This window comes from Trichomycterus rosablanca, chromosome 13 (genome assembly GCF_030014385.1).
Source record: "Trichomycterus rosablanca isolate fTriRos1 chromosome 13, fTriRos1.hap1, whole genome shotgun sequence".
Classification (NCBI taxonomy): domain Eukaryota; kingdom Metazoa; phylum Chordata; class Actinopteri; order Siluriformes; family Trichomycteridae; genus Trichomycterus; species Trichomycterus rosablanca.
Genome location: NC_086000.1, coordinates 5,909,490 through 5,926,527, shown reverse-complemented (window position 1 = coordinate 5,926,527; position 17,038 = coordinate 5,909,490). Strand labels below are relative to the sequence as shown.

Genomic DNA, 17,038 nt, shown 5'->3' with positions numbered 1-17,038 from the left:
ACACTTCAGACAAGGCACCAATCCATGGCAGGGCTTTGGCCTCCACCCATAGACATACCAATCATGTGAAAGACTTAAATGGATCATGGAAACCTGGTAAACAAAGCAGAGATTCATCTCAAGCCATCAAAAACAACTCAGAACAACTATTACACCATACTTTAAAGTGGATGCTATAAATGTAGACAAGCATATAGTGTTCTCTTGGTAATCACAAAACCCAGATTTAGCTATCAGACAGGGAGGTGTTAAGTAATCCGGAGAACCTGTCAATAACAATGTTCTTTACACCATTCCAGTCAATGCTTGGCAGTAAACATGATAATCGACTGTGACAGAGATCTAGCTGGAAACTCAACAGTGAGTGTTGCAACTGAGCACAGATAATTGGTATGTACCCTAGTGCTCTGCTGTCCTGTCCTGTCCTGAATTTGCTGAACGGACATTTCTGAAAAGTGGCGTTCCATGTCAAAGTCAGACTGAAACATTTTTTAGTAGAACTCAATCCACTGCCAATGTTTGCCTGTGAAAATTGCTCAGCAGTATTAAAGTGAAGGTCAAATATGAATGTTTGCCTACCGTGCTTCACATTTGGCAAAGGACCCTTTGGAATCCTTCCCACAATTGCCATAGGGATCTCCTGCCGAGTTCACCCTCTCGAAGCAGATACCCGGGGCGGGTTTGGCTCCTGAAGTAAAAGAGAAATGAAGACGGCATATCCAAAATCAAAAGAAGAATGGTACATCTCAGATCAAGTTATTAATCAATTAGTTATTAGCCGTGTGGAATAAGTGGCACTTCTAATGTGGATTCAACATAAGAGCCAGTATGTAATCTTAAGTAAACTAGTCAACACTAGTGCAAAACCCCAAAATCTGTAGTGACCGAACAGACACAAATTCTCACAGATACACTTAAAAATCACTTGTAAGGACTTCACAGAATGTTGAAGGCTTCTTTAATCTGGATGGGGGGTTCTTTAAGTCAAATCAGAAAAGTTGCTCAGGCTCGTGCCATTGCCCTTTACGCCGTAAAATTCCTCCAGATTCTTTGAATGGTTTAATGATATTATGCACTGTAGAGGAAGAAATAAGCGAATCCCTTCCAATCTTTCTCTCATGATCAGAGACTGACCTGGACCCCACAGTGTGATGCACTGCTGTTCGTGGGTTTGGCAGATGCCATTGTAGCAGTAGCCGTCAACAGTGTGGCATGCATGTCCATCGTGCAGGTACACGTTGGCTGGGCAGTGAGGGCTAGAACCAGTACAGAACTCAGGAAGGTCACAGGAGTTACTTGAATCTCTGCAGGGGGTTCCAGCAAGCTTCAGCTGCACAGTAAGAACACGGCAATCAGACATGACTTTAACATTAGTAGTTTACCAGCCACAAGTTTATTTCCTCAGTGTTTTGTTTAGCATTTACACCGATTAGGCATAACATTATGACCACCTCCTTGTTTCTACACTCACTGTCAATTTTATCAGCTCCACTTACCATATAGGAGCACTTTGTAGTTCTACAATTACTGACTGTAGTCCATCTGTTTCTCTACATACTGTTTTAACCTGCTTTCACCCAGTTCTTCAATGGTCAGGACCCCCACAGGACCACCACAGAGCAGGTATTATTTGGGTGGTGAATCATTCTCAGCACTGCAGTGACACTGACATGGTGGTGGTGTGTTAGTGTGTGTTGTGCTGGTATGAGTGGATAAGACACAGCAGCGCTGCTGGAGATTTCAAACACATCACTGTCACTGCTAGACTGAGCATAGTCCACTAACCAAAAATATCCAGCCAATAGCGCCCTGTGGGCAGCATCCTGTGACCACTGATGAAGGTCTAGAAGATGACCAACTCAAACAGCAGCAATAGATGAGCGATCGTCTCTGACTTTACATCTACAAGGTGGACCAACTAGGTAGGAGTGTCTAATAGAGTGGACAGAGAGTGGACACGGTATTTAAAAACTCCAGCAGCGCTTCTGTCTTATCCACAGCTAATTAATACCTATTCTGTGGTGGTCCTGACCATTGAAGAACAGCATGAAAGGGGGCTAATAAAGCATGCAGAGAAACAGATGGACTACAGTCAGTAATTGTAGAACTACAAAGTGCTTCTATATGGTAAGTGGAGCTGATAAAATGGACAGTAAGTGTAGAAACAAGGAGGTGGTTTTAATGTTATGCCGGATCGGTGTATCTTTTTCTTTACTGCATCTACATAGATGAATTCTGTCATAATTCAGTATCAACTATATGCCATCATATCTGACCTATCTAACAATATAGAATTTTCATACAGAAGTCAGAATTTACACATGGGGCTATCTAAAATACCAATAAGCAAAATGTAAATGCACACACAAGTACAATCGACTGTAGATGGTAGGCAGAAATAAAAATACTGTAGAGGTTATTATACTTTAGGAGGAGTAGAACCTTAAAGTTACTGCATTTATTGGGTAAATGGGTGTTAATGTAAAGCCCCATTCATCAGTGCTCCACCAACTGTAGCACGGCGCACTGTTTCTTTTCTTAGTCAGTAACCTCTGCTCTCTGTTTTATGTGTCTAGAGCCTCAGAGAAAACTTGTGGTGTCCTTTTGGAGTATAAATGACAGTTCCTGTTGCGCTCACTAATGGAGCAAGGAGAACGCGTTTTCCGCACTTTCCCCATTTTTCTCCCCGTAAGAATGCTGTGCAGACGCTGCGAAGTGAAGAGCTAGTGAGGGAGGGAAAGATGGAACGAGTACCTTGCAGTCCACACAGCACTGTCCATGGGCACATACAGCGTCTCCTTTCAGAGTGCAGGTAGTAGCATTGCAGCATGGATTCATGCACTCCTGAAATGCATTAACATTTATTTATTTATTAGGATTTTAACGTCAAGTTTTACACACTTTATGTTACATTAATGACAGGACAGGTAGTTACTGGTTACACAAGATTCATCAGTTCAAGTATTTAATGTCAAAAACAGTGATGGACATATTTGTATCTCCAATTGCACGTCTTTGAACTGTGGGAGAAAACCGGAGCTCCTGGAGGAGACCCACACAGACACGCGGAGTACATGCAAACTCTGCACAGAAAGGAATCTGGGAATCGAACCCAGGACCTTCCCACTAAGCCACCGTGTTGCCCAAATGCATTAACATAACATACATACTTTGTAGTAAATGATATGTTTGTCACAGTTGCAAGACAAATTTGAATTTATTGCAGTAAAACAGAACGTCTTTTAATTTTTTGTTGTTGTTTTATGAGCCAAACCAAAAAGCATTATTATTTCAGAAAGAATTTTTTTTTCTTTAATAGTAAGATTTAACAATCAGGACTACACCAGCTGGGGCGGTCCGGGTTCTTTCTGTGTGGAGTTTGCATGTTTCCTCGTGTCTGCATGGGTTTCCTCCGGGAGCTCCGGTTTCCTCCCACAGTCCAAAAACATGCAGTCAGGTTAATTGGAGACACTGAATTACCCCATAGGTGAATGGGGGTGTGTATGTGTGTCTGCCCTGCGATGGATGTGTTACTGTGTGCCTTGCGCCCATTAATTGGATAAGCGGTTAAGAAAGTGAGTGATTGACTACACCAGTGGCAAAGTAGATTCTAGTGATTGGCTAGTGGTCTTAAGATATCCTTTATTTGTCATATATACATATACAGATGTACAGTACAATGAAATTCTTTCTTCGCATATCCCAGCTGGTGTTGGAAGCTGGGGTCAGAGCGCAATGACTGCATCAGCTGTTAACATCCTATTTTACTACTAAATATTTCCAGTAATCATAATCATTCATGTTTATAAGAAATCAGCGGTAATTTACATTAGTACACAATCAGTACACTTAAAAATGCAATTTGAAGTTAAATTTTCAATTTGTGTGTTTTATTGATTTAGTAAAACTTCAAATGATTGGTTGTTCTTTTAATTTTAACAAAAAAAAACTGGAACAAACCTAACATATCTAAAAACATTAAATGATAAGGTAAATGGACCCTGTAATTTCTGAAAAACATTCTTTCTGCTGGTGTGTGTTCACACATCTGGATTATATTATTAGTTCACGGGGAAACTCAGCTGTTATTATTTTAAAGATGTTAGCTTTTTTTAAACCCTTGATTTTAGTAAAATGAATAAATGACTGTGGAAAAAAAGACAACGTGAAAACAAAAATAGAAGTCTAGCCAGCGCATCATCAGCTGGAGGCGCACTAGGTGTCAGTTCCCTAGAGGATCTCATTAAGAATATTAGGTTCATTTCACATGGGAAGCAATAATACCAAGAGCCTTTCACTCTGTGTTTGTCTTTCACTTCTTCACTCTCTTTCCTTCCACATGCCCAACTGTGCTGGCTTTCAGTGTGGATTGAGTAAGACTTGAGCATTTTTGGCCATCATCAAAACTCACATTTCAGACCTGGCTGATATTCTGCAGCCTGACGTTAGTTAGTCTTTTGAGATTTGTATGAGAACAGAGTGTAGAAAAGAAAAATAGGCTGAGCTTTCTCATTTGTCTGTACATCACACAACTTTATCCCTCTCAGCACGTCTTAAATGTGTTGTCAAGTGTTTTATTGCGTGATCGAACACATTGGGTGAGTTGGAGCCCGGCCTTGCCCTAAATTAGACTTAAAACTGACATGGCATCTGACTCAAACAGCAATCTTCTAATAACTGAGGTTCAATATGTAGCACTGGTGCCTCAGCAAGAGAGTCCTGGGTCTGATTCTCAGATGGAGTGGTCTGTGTGGAGTTTGCATGTTCTCCCTGTGTATGTGTGGGTTTTCTTCAGGAGCTCCGTTTTCCTCCCACAGTTCAAAGACGTAATATGGGTAAAGTGGAGATACAAAATTGCCTGTGATGTTGTTTGACATTAAACTTGAACTGATGAATCTTGTGTAACTTGTTACTATCTGTCCTGTCATAAATGGAATCAAAGTGGCATTAAAATCTTTTAACAATAGAACAATCATTGAACTGATCTTACACAGCCCACATCAATGGAAAATTGCACAACATCAAATGCACATTTAAGTGTGAAGCATTTTGTATGGAGAATCGTAGTTTACGGATGCTTTGCTGTATAAAGAGTTTGCATTTTTATAGAAGATCAGGGTAAAAGCATATTAACTAAGGTTCAATCAAAGTTGAATAATATAAATAGTTTTTTGGCCAATGGAGTTACTGTGGCATGACATCAAGAAGCTTGTACATACATAAAATCCCAGAAAATGGTAAATGATTACTAACAAAGAACTGTTGATAAAATACCTGATTATAAAAGATATTCATATACATGATTATAAAAGACAGTCATAACTGTAAGTCGCTTTGATCAAATGTCAGTTAAATGCTGCAAATGTAAATGATGAGCCAAAACGTTAAGACGTTACTCTTAGTGCACATCTACATGAGAAGTGGCAAAACCGCAAACATTGGCGCAAATCACGGCTTCGCTCAGCGCATGGCTTGAGTGGTGCGGTAAAACGTCATCAAAGTGCACCACAACATGAATCTGCATTTGTGTGAATTAACCATCAAATCCACTCTGAAAGAATCCACATACATCTGTGTTTAGCTGAATTGTTCTCCTGTTTCACTTTTAAACTTGTGTTATAGCTCGGGGTGCTGAGAAATCAGCTTTTCCGAGAGTCGAAAATGCTTATTGGTAAAAAAGCTTAACGTAGTTTAATGTACTAAAAAAACGACACAGGAATACTACCCTTCTCTTAATTATTACTGGTCAAATGTTCCCACTAATTTAATTCCTGTCGCTTTTACCACGTCACATCGAACAGTTCGTCTCATTGGAGGTGCTTTAAAAAGGTCAGCGACAAAGTGGGTCAAAGTTCAATCAGGTTCAATCGCAAACCCAACGCGGCACACTCAATAGTTAACAATGGCACAGCCAGCGCAAGAGCGGTTTTGCCGCTTCTCGTATGAGTGTGCCCTTAGATATCAGGCATTTAGACCTAAGGGACTGATAAGGAACAAATAGTTATGGCTAGATAACTAGGTTAAAATATTAGTGTTAAAACAGTTAGGGATGCTCACAGACAGCCATGACATGATAGCTAATAATGTGTCTTTTATTGCAGATCATTTTAATACTGCTGATGTGTCACAATACACAGTGCATCAAACCCTTCTGTGTATGGAGCTGCGTAGCTGCAGGCTAGTCAAAGTGCCCATGCTGACTTTTGTCCACCTTCAAAAGCATCTAACATCTAGCATCTAACATGAGCAAGCAAGCTTTGGAACTGGACATTAAAGTAAAGAAAGTATGTCGGACAAATTTTGATTTCTCAGAGATCACATGGACATCCGGGCATATATGCATTTTTTTACCTGTAAAAGAGATGGCACCAGGATGCACTGTAGGACTATCCACCATGAAACAAATGAATATTAAAGGAGCTGCTATGTCCTGGTATCAGACTCATTCAGAAGTTTTGTAAAGCCCATGTTTTGCTGGATCAGAGCGGTTTTGACAGCATGTTAGGTGAGTGGTTCTAATGTTTTGCTCATCTGTGTATATCTGTGCATTATTGTTTTTAACTGAGATTTAACTGAGAACTGTGATTGAGCAGTTAGTTAGAGAGTTAGATAAATGAATGTGGCATAATCGTACCTCGAGCTCTCCACAGTCACACTCCTCTCCTTCCTCCACATAGCCGTTGCCACATTTCTGTCCCCCGTACAGCACTTTCACCTCTGGCGTGTTGTAGAGACACATACCAACTCCCTTCTCCAGACTGGCTGCCAGATCCTTCTTACTGCATGTGCTAAAGACCGTGGGGAATGGGTACCTAAAAACAAAAGAAGAATGAGAAAGAGTCTTTAATGAATTACATAAAACGGGTGGTGTGGGTTGTAGATGTGCCCCTCTTGGTGTAAGTAAGATTAGTTCATGTGACAAATACCTCAGTCAAAACTAATTTTAACATAAAAGAAAGACTGTGGGGACGCACGAGGCACGAAATGTTAAAAAAAAGCGTTTCTACAGATACACTATTTGACCAAAAGTATTTGGACACCTGGCCATTAACTTGCTGAACATACTATTTCAAAAACAAATTGTATTTGTAAGGTTTCCTGTGGCGTTGGGGTTAACCTACCATGGTCCCCGGCGTCGCAGGAATTACAGATCCTCTGGAACAAAGGCCTTAAATTAGAGGCCTCCTAATTAAGGCTGACAACCTGCAGCTGTGCCTGCTTATTTAAGCAGGCACCATGCAGCCACAGGTTGTCATGCCTTTAGCCCCTGTTTCGTTTGGTTTGGTTTCTTTTAGTTAAAGTCGACGTTTTTTTTTCTCTCCCAGCCACAGCAAGGAGTGGCTGGTGAGTTAGCCAACGGGCTCCCCGAACTGCGCGACGCCGATTTCGGGGTGTCCCTTGTGCTAAACAGGTGTGCTCCTTCCCGGTCGTGCTGAGGCGCGATCGGAGACACGGCCATCTGATTCCCCGAACTGTGCGACGGCGGGGTCAGTGAATTCCCGAACATCGCGACGTCGATTTCGGCGTGTTCCTTGCACTAAACGGGTTGGCTTCTTTCCAGCTGCGGCTGACGATGTAGCCACCCGTTCCCCCGAACACCACGACGGCGAGCTCGGCGTGCTCTTTGCGCTATAACAGACTGGCTTCTTTCCAGCTGCGGCTGACGACAAAGCCGTCTGTTCCCCCGAACTGCGCCATAGGCGATTTCGGGGGCTTTCTAGTTCTGAATAGGTGTGCTTCTGCCCGGTGACAGCAAGGTGCGGCTGATGACAGAGCCACTGGTTCCCCCGAACTGTGCCACAGGTGATTTCGGGGGTTTTCTTGTTTTAAACTGGTGTGCTCTGCCCGGTGACGGCAAGGTGCGGCTGGTGCCAGAGCCACCGGTTTCTCCGGACTACGCCGAGGCGAGTCTGGGTTTTCTCTTATCTCCTTTAGGTGTGCTTCTGCCCGGTGACAGCAAGGTGCGGCTGGTGACAGAGCCACCGGTTTCCCCGGACTACGCCGAGGCGAGTTTGGGTTATTTTCCTGTTTCCTATAACAGACTGGCTTCTTTCCAGCTGTGGCTGACGACAAAGCCTTCTGTTCCCCCGAACTGCACTACAGGCGATTTCGGGGGCTTTCTTGTTTTAAATAGGTGTGCTTCTGCCCGGTGACGGCAAGGTGCGGCTGGTGTCAGAGCCACCGTTTTCCCCAGACTACGCTGAGGCGAGTTCTGGTTTTCTCTTGTTTCCTATAGGTGTGCTTCTGCCTGGTGATAGCTAGGTGCGGCTGGAGACAGAGCCACCGGTTTTCCCGGACTGCGCTGAGGCGAGTTCGGACTTTTCTCTCGTTTCCTATAGATTGGCTCCATCACCAGCTGTGTTGTGAAACGCGGCTGGCGACAGAGCCATCTGATCCCCGAGCTGCGCTGAGGCGGGTTCGGGGTTTTTCTCTTGTTTCCATCATGGAGAAGCTCCATCCCTGCAATACCGGTCGCGATGGCCTCGCAAGTGGCGATGGGGATGCGCGACTCGGTTAAGTTTTCCTATGTTTAATGTTATATCCCTGGTTATTATTTGTCATTAATAAAACATTTTTATTTTATTCTCTGCATCCTGGGTCCTCATTTCTCCCCCCACGTAACTGTATTAAAATACAGTAACCCTCCATGTGATCTTTTCAGCTTTAACAAAAGCCACTCCTTTAAGAAGGCTTCTTAGTATGTCTGTGAGAATTTGTGACCATTAAGTCAAGAGTGTTTGTATGGCTGTGCTCTCATGTTGGGCAAGAAAGTCTTATTTAATTTTCTAGTTCATTCCAAAGCTGTTCAGTGGGGCTGAGGTCAGAGCTCTGTGCAGGCCACTAGAGTTTCTTTAAATCAAGCTAGTTTCATGTCTTCATAAATACCAATTCATAAATAAGAAGGGGTGTCCCAGTACTTTTGTCCATATAGTGTATGCGGTCAGCCATTTAGATTTCAGATTTAATTTACAATTCTTACAGGACTAAACCAAATAAAATCAATGCAACAAATCCAAATAATTTCCCAATAATAGATAATAGATGCCCAACCAAATTCTGCTAAAACATGAAACTGTGCTTGTTACGCCCCAAATGCCCACTGGGTTAAGTGCATATAAAAATTAACAACATAAAAAGTGTGCCAGAATAAGCAACACTTTAAATAGAATATGATTAAGGAGAGACACAGAAAAAAACACAGCTAAAACTCATTACAGACACACAGCTTGACTGGCCTGCCTGCAGTCCAGATTTGTCTCTTTTAGAAAATGTATGGGCATCATGAAGAGGAGAATTAGACAACAGCAACCGTAGACTGTTGAGCCGCTCAAGTCTTGAATCAAGCAAAAATGCAAAATTGCAGTTAGTGTCCTCAGTTCACAAATTACTGCAAAGTGTAATTAACAGAAAATGTGTAAAAGAGGGGTAAACATGCCTCTGTCCCAACTTTGAGTGTACTGCAGGCATCAAATTTTAAATTAATTTACAAGTTATATTAACAAAATACTGTACAAATGAAGGTGGTCAGTTTAATTAACAATTAATAGATTCTTGTTTTTATTGTATTTTACAATTACAAAGTATACAAAGTGTTCCAACTTGTTCAGAAATGCAGTTTGTAAATCTATTTGGATGTATTGCACATGAGAGATCAATGATTCATTATGACAGAACTTTTGGACATATTCACTTTTTTCACTAACACACTCTTTGGCTATATGATAGTACTTAATATCAGTGACCCGGTCAAACATACAAACTCAAATAAGTCCCAGTGTTAAAGTTAACATAGTCCAGATTTCTGTGAAAACAAATGCTGGTGAAACATGGATTAGCTTCATTATGAGCTAAGTGTTTGGTATTCAAGCTTCCAGCTACAAAAAGATTAACTCAGCTAGAATTATCATTATTTTTGTATTATGATTCCCCCCTAGGAGCATGATTACATGCTTAACCAGTTGTATATCTGACTCAAACTTGATCATAGCCCTCTAATAACCCAAGCCTTAAGTCTGAGCTGCATTTAATCTCGTTTAGGCAAAGAACTGTCAAGGATGTCATGCTGAAATAAAGCCACAGCAGAGAAACATACTGTATCTGAGAGCTTACCAGAGTGAACTCATATGTTTCAAGGCTATGTCCATTTTTGACATTTTCATCATCTGCTGCACCCCAAACAAGCAGTGAGTCACACATGACCCTGGGTTGGTAAGTCTCTGCATGAATGCATGGTGGGGATTATAAGACCTAATATTCATATAAATGTAACGAAGGCCTAGCCCCAACGACTGGGTGTTTACCACATGTGGTTTCGTAAATCCTAAATGCTTGAGGTTAAATTCAGGCTAGGTTCAAATGCCCTAATGGATTAGTTACTCTTATTGGTTTATAGCTGCATTAGGAAAAATCTTTGTCAGTATTTGAATTTTTGGCATAATAAATTAAAGGTGAGCCGGTCAAAACGTAATATTGCACAAAAGCTGAAATATCTATATAAAAATAATAAAGCAACTGTTAAAATGGTATTATCAAAACCAAAAATTTATCACAAAGCTAAGAAAACAACAAAAGGAATATGCCCACATTTCCTCTCCTTGTCAGTACCTTATCTTATAGCATTGTAATTTCACTGCTTTTCATTACAAATCATACAACAACAAAGTTAAATCTTTTAAAAATGCAAACAAATTTGAGAATTTCTTAGTATTTGGTATGGCCATAGGACAATAACTGCACATGTATTAACCTCAGCAAGCTTCTGGTAGCTCAAATCCACTTTCATGCCATGTGCTTCAAAGGAAAGGATAAGATTAAAGGGAGTTTAACAAGTGTGCAGTTTAACAAGTGTGCTTTTTCTAGTTGAACTCCAGTGTTATACAGTGTTACTTGTATACCCTTAGTCTTATTTTGCCTCTGTCCCAACTCATTCTGTTGTTTTACAAAATACAATTAGGTTTGTCAGTAATGCCTAGTTCACACAACAGGATTTTTGTCCTAGTTTTCGCTCTACTCAGCGTTCACTCGGGGCGCGAAAATCAGCTCTCGATCTTTGATGTTTGGTTTGATTTTTGGACATGGTATCGCTAAACCCCTTGTCACTTCTTGCGTATGTTTTCGTGACAAAACGTAGTTTGGGAGACCAGACAGACTCGTCTGAGATTCCTCCTTGTGATAAATTGTGTAGTGTGTGACCCCCTATTGCCAGTCAGTCGTGTAGTGTGAAATCGACTTAAAAGACTCCCGATTACAAGAGATCAAGTCGTGTAGTGTGAACTGTACTGCAATCTGAACAACTTGAAAGTCATGTAGTGTGAACTTGGCAAAAGGAAAAACAAAAATATTTCTTTGTAGTTTTATCAGTTAATTAAAATTCAACCGATTTAACAAATTACAGTTTTTATTGCATTTTTAGAAAGTGTTCCAATAATGTAAAATATTAGAATTAGCTAAAACACATTGCACTTATAAGCACAAAGAATGCTGGGAAATGTAGTTTAAAAAAACTACACTTGTGTTAGCCTGTGATGACAAAAAAGGTCAATTAACACGCTTTTGGAAATAAAGTTAGTTTTTTATTAACTAATTAAATGAACAAATAAATAAAGTAAAAACTTAAAAATTGACTGAACAAAATTAGTGCCACCATCAACTTAACATTTGGTCGCACTGCCTTTGAAAACAATAACTAAAATCTCTGTTCGTAGCCACGTATGAGTTTCTTACGCCTCTCTACTGGAATTTTGGGTTGGTCTATATCTGCTAAATGCTCCAGGCCTCTCAGATTTGAAGGATGCCCTGTGCCAATTGCTGTTTTGGGATCTCACCACAAGCGTTTAATGGATATTAGATCTAGTGACTCATTGCTGGACACTGCAGGACTTTCCATTGCTTTGTCTTAATACATGTTGGGTGCTTTTTGAAATGTACTTTGGGTAATTGTCCTGCTGGAAGACCCATGACATCTGACAGAGACCCAGCTTTCCAACAGTGGGCATTAAACTGTGCTCCAAAAATCTGTTGGTAATGTTTGGATTACATGATGTCATACAGTCAAGGCATTAAATGCCAGAGGCAGCAATGAAGCCCAAGACCTCTGTAAATCTCCACCATGTTTGACCTCATTACTTATTTAGTATACTGCTGTATGAAAAAAAGATTTTCTCTCAAAAGCACTGTGGCTTCCTTAGGTAAATTCTGACATACTCTAGTTTAGCTTTTTTAACAGTGGAGTCTTATTGGGTTATATGATAAATCTTCAAAAAGTTTCCGCACTTTTATATTTTGGTTGGAAGCGGTGAGGGTGGGAGGAGTAGTAATTGGTCGTGTCTGAGAGACTGAGAGAGAGAGAGCCTATAGTCCAGATTTAGCGCTATCTGATTTCCACCTTTTTGTACCAATCAAAGAAGCTTTAAGGGGAAGAAGATTTTCATGTGATGATTATGTGAAAGCAGTGGTGCATCAGTGGCTACACGCTCAACCAAAAAAATGTTGTTGATGGCACTAAAAAGTTAAAGACGCTGAACAAAAATGCATCGGAAGGAGACTATGTAGAAAAGTGATGTAATATTTATATACACTGATAGGCATAACATTATGACCACCTTTCTAATATTGTGTTGGTCCCCCTTTTGCTGCCAAAACAGCCCTGACCCATCATGGACTCCACTAGACCCCTGAAGGTGTGCTGTGCTACCTTCCAGTTCCGATGCTCATGTGCCCATTGTTGGCACTTTTGGCGGTGGACAGGGGTCAGCATGGGCACTCTGACTGGTCTGCGGCAACAAACTGTGATGCACTGTGTATTCTGACACCTTTCTATCAGAACCAGCATTAACTTCTTCAGCAATTTGAGCTACAGTAGCTCGTCTGTTGGATCGGACCACACGGGCCAGCCTTCGCTCCCCACGTGCATCAATGAGCCTTGGCCACCCATGACCCTGTCGCCGGTTTACCACTGTTCCTACCTTGGACCACTTTTGATAGATACTGACGACTGCAGACCGGGAACACCCCACAAGAGCTGCAGTTTTGGAGTAGCTCTGACCCAGTCGTCTAGCCGTCACAATTTAGCCCTCGTCAAACTTGCTCAAATCCTCACGCTTGTTTTACATCACTTTTCTACATAGTAATAAAATAATTTGTGTGTATATATGTATGTATATATATATATATATATATATACAGGGGTTGGACAAAATAACTGAAACACCTGTCATTTTAGTGTGGGAGGTTTCATGGCTAAATTGGACCAGTCTGGTGGCCAATCTTCATTAATTGCACATTGCACCAGTAAGAGCAGAGTGTGAAGGTTCAATTAGCAGGGTAAGAGCACAGTTTTGCTCAAAATATTGCAATGCACACAACATTATGGGTGACATACCAGAGTTCAAAAGAGGACAAATTGTTGGTGCACGTCTTGCTGGCGCATCTGTGACCAAGACAGCAAGTCTTTGTGATGTATCAAGAGCCACGGTATCCAGGGTAATGTCAGCATACCACCAAGAAGGACAAAGCACATCCAACAGGATTAACTGTGGACGCAAGAGGAAGCTGTCTGAAAGGGATGTTCGGGTGCTAACCCGGATTGTATCCAAAAAACATAAAACCACGGCTGCCCAAATCACGGCAGAATTAAATGTGCACCTCGACTCTCCTGTTTCCACCAGAACTGTCCGTCGGGAGCTCCACAGGGTCAATATACACGGCCGGGCTGCTATAGCCAAACCTTTGGTCACTCGTGCCAATGCCAAACGTCGGTTTCAATGGTGCAAGGAGCGCAAATCTTGGGCTGTGGACAATGTGAAACATGTATTGTTCTCTGATGAGTCCACCTTTACTGTTTTCCCCACATCCGGGAGAGTTACGGTGTGGAGAAGCCCCAAAGAAGCGTACCACCCAGACTGTTGCATGCCCAGAGTGAAGCATGGGGGTGGATCAGTGATGGTTTGGGCTGCCATATCATGGCATTCCCTTGGCCCAATACTTGTGCTAGATGGGCGCGTCACTGCCAAGGACTACCGAACCATTCTGGAGGACCATGTGCATCCAATGGCGGTGCCGTGTATCAGGATGACAATGCACCAATACACACAGCAAGACTGGTGAAAGATTGGTTTGATGAACATGAAAGTGAAGTTGAACATCTCCCATGGCCTGCACAGTCACCAGATCTAAATATTATTCAGCCACTTTGGGGTGTTTTGGAGAAGCGAGTCAGGAAACGTTTTCCTCCACCAGCATCACGTAGTGACCTGGCCACTATCCTGCAAGAAGAATGGCTTAAAATCCCTCTGACCACTGTGCAGGACTTGTATATGTCATTTCCAAGACGAATTGACGCTGTATTGGCCGCAAAAGGAGGCCCTACACCATACTAATAAATTATTGTGGTCTAAAACCAGGTGTTTCAGTTATTTTGTCCAACCCCTGTATATATATATATATATACAGTGTATCACAAAAGTGAGTACACCCCTCACATTTCAGCAGATATTTAAGTATATCTTTTCATGGGACAACACTGACAAAATGACACTTTGACACAATGAAAAGTAGTCTGTGTGCAGCTTATATAACAGTGTAAATTTATTCTTCCCTCAAAATAACTCAATATACAGCCATTAATGTCTAAACCACCGGCAACAAAAGTGAGTACACCCCTTAGTGAAAGTTCCTGAAGTGTCAATATTTTGTGTGGCCACCATTATTTCCCAGAACTGCCTTAACTCTCCTGGGCATGGAGTTTACCAGAGCTTCACAGGTTGCCACTGGAATGCTTTTCCACTCCTCCATGACGACATCACGGAGCTGGCGGATATTCGAGACTTTGCGCTCCTCCACCTTCCGCTTCAGGATGCCCCAAAGATGTTCTATTGGGTTTAGGTCTGGAGACATGCTTGGCCAGTCCATCACCTTTACCCTCAGCCTCTTCAATAAAGCAGTGGTCGTCTTAGAGGTGTGTTTGGGGTCATTATCATGCTGGAACACTGCCCTGCGACCCAGTTTCCGGAGGGAGGGGATCATGCTCTGCTTCAGTATTTCACAGTACATATTGGAGTTCATGTGTCCCTCAATGAAATGTAACTCCCCAACACCTGCTGCACTCATGCAGCCCCAGACCATGGCATTCCCACCACCATGCTTGACTGTAGGCATGACACACTTATCTTTGTACTCCTCACCTGATTGCCGCCACACATGCTTGAGACCATCTGAACCAAACAAATTAATCTTGGTCTCATCAGACCATAGGACATGGTTCCAGTAATCCATGTCCTTTGTTGACATGTCTTCAGCAAACTGTTTGCGGGCTTTCTTGTGTAGAGACTTCAGAAGAGGCTTCCTTCTGGGGTGACAGCCATGCAGACCAATTTGATGTAGTGTGCGGCGTATGGTCTGAGCACTGACAGGCTGACCCCCCACCTTTTCAATCTCTGCAGCAATGCTGACAGCACTCCTGCGCCTATCTTTCAAAGACAGCAGTTGGATGTGACGCTGAGCACGTGCACTCAGCTTCTTTGGACGACCAATGCGAGGTCTGTTCTGAGTGGACCCTGCTCTTTTAAAATGCTGGATGATCTTGGCCACTGTGCTGCAGCTCAGTTTCAGGGTGTTGGCAATCTTCTTGTAGCCTTGGCCATCTTCATGTAGCGCAACAATTCGTCTTTTAAGATCCTCAGAGAGTTCTTTGCCATGAGGTGCCATGTTGGAACTTTCAGTGACCAGTATGAGAGAGTGTGAGAGCTGTACTACTAAATTGAACACACCTGCTCCCTATGCACACCTGAGACCTAGTAACACTAACAAATCACATGACATTTTGGAGGGAAAATGACAAGCAGTGCTCAATTTGGACATTTAGGGGTGAAGTCTCTTAGGGGTGTACTCACTTTTGTTGCCGGTGGTTTAGACATTAATGGCTGTATATTGAGTTATTTTGAGGGAAGAATAAATTTACACTGTTATATAAGCTGCACACAGACTACTTTTCATTGTGTCAAAGTGTCATTTTGTCAGTGTTGTCCCATGAAAAGATATACTTAAATATCTGCAGAGATGTGAGGGGTGTACTCACTTTTGTGATACACTGTATATACATATTAGGGCTGTCGAAGTTAACGCGATAATAACGCATTAACGCAATCTTAATTTAACGCGATTAAAAAAAATAGTGCCATTAACGCAATTTCTAGTTCATGTTGAGACTTGACTGGTAGAACCAACGTTTTAATGTCGGACATGTCACCGTTTTTCATTTGCGGTTTGTTAACAAAATGTAAAAGAGCGTCGTAGCATCTGCACTTGCATAATAAAGAAATAAATACACGCTATATTCACAAGTTGTCGGGAGCAGAACACTTTATTAACTTATTCTGTTACGGTAAAGAATACCGGACAGCTGAGTCAAGCACGTTAGTCCATGAACTATGGAAGCCCCAAAGGGTCAAAACACACTCACTTCGTGTAGAAACGTCCATCAAACCATTGGATAGTATTACTACCTAGTATGTGAGTGAATAAAACTCCCTTACAGTTTTCTCTTGTCCCAGCAGTTTTTAACATCAGTACATTTAGCATAAAATGTGTTCACCATTTTAATTGTAACATTTCACTTAAAAATCCTTGTTTTCTATAACATTTACACAGATTTTTTTTTATGCGATTAATCGCGATTAACTATATGAAATTCTGAGATTAATCGCGATTAAAATTTTTAATCGTTTGACAGCCCTAATATATATATATATATATACTGTATATATTCCTTTTCTGTGTGTGAATTGTATTCATGAGAGGGAGTGCAGGCTGACACTGTTGTACCCTGTGTCTGTGAATCTGTTTACTGTGAATATATTTACTCACATTAATTCATACCAATATACAGTAAGCAGAAATTTGACCCTTTTGACAATGGCATAAAAACTAGCTCAGCTGCTTACAGGTTTAAAAATATCCTTTCAAGAATAGATTTTATGTTGTCCTCTACTATCAGCCACAAACAGCTCCAAACTTTCCTACTTTAGCATTTTATTCATAA

The 17,038-nt window shown here is 41.5% G+C and overlaps 1 protein-coding gene across 1 annotated transcript in view; it reads right to left on the bottom strand.

Annotated features, from left to right (window-relative positions):
• adam12b (ADAM metallopeptidase domain 12b) overlaps positions 1-17,038 on the bottom strand; it is a 154,132-nt gene that overhangs the window by 24,830 nt on the left and 112,264 nt on the right. The window contains exons 12-15 of the mRNA XM_063007899.1: positions 6,635-6,812; positions 2,755-2,844; positions 1,135-1,330; positions 580-688 (exon numbers count right to left, since the gene is read on the bottom strand). Of these exons, the coding sequence (XP_062863969.1) occupies positions 580-688; positions 1,135-1,330; positions 2,755-2,844; positions 6,635-6,812 (573 nt within the window). The remainder of the gene's footprint in view (positions 1-579; positions 689-1,134; positions 1,331-2,754; positions 2,845-6,634; positions 6,813-17,038) is intronic.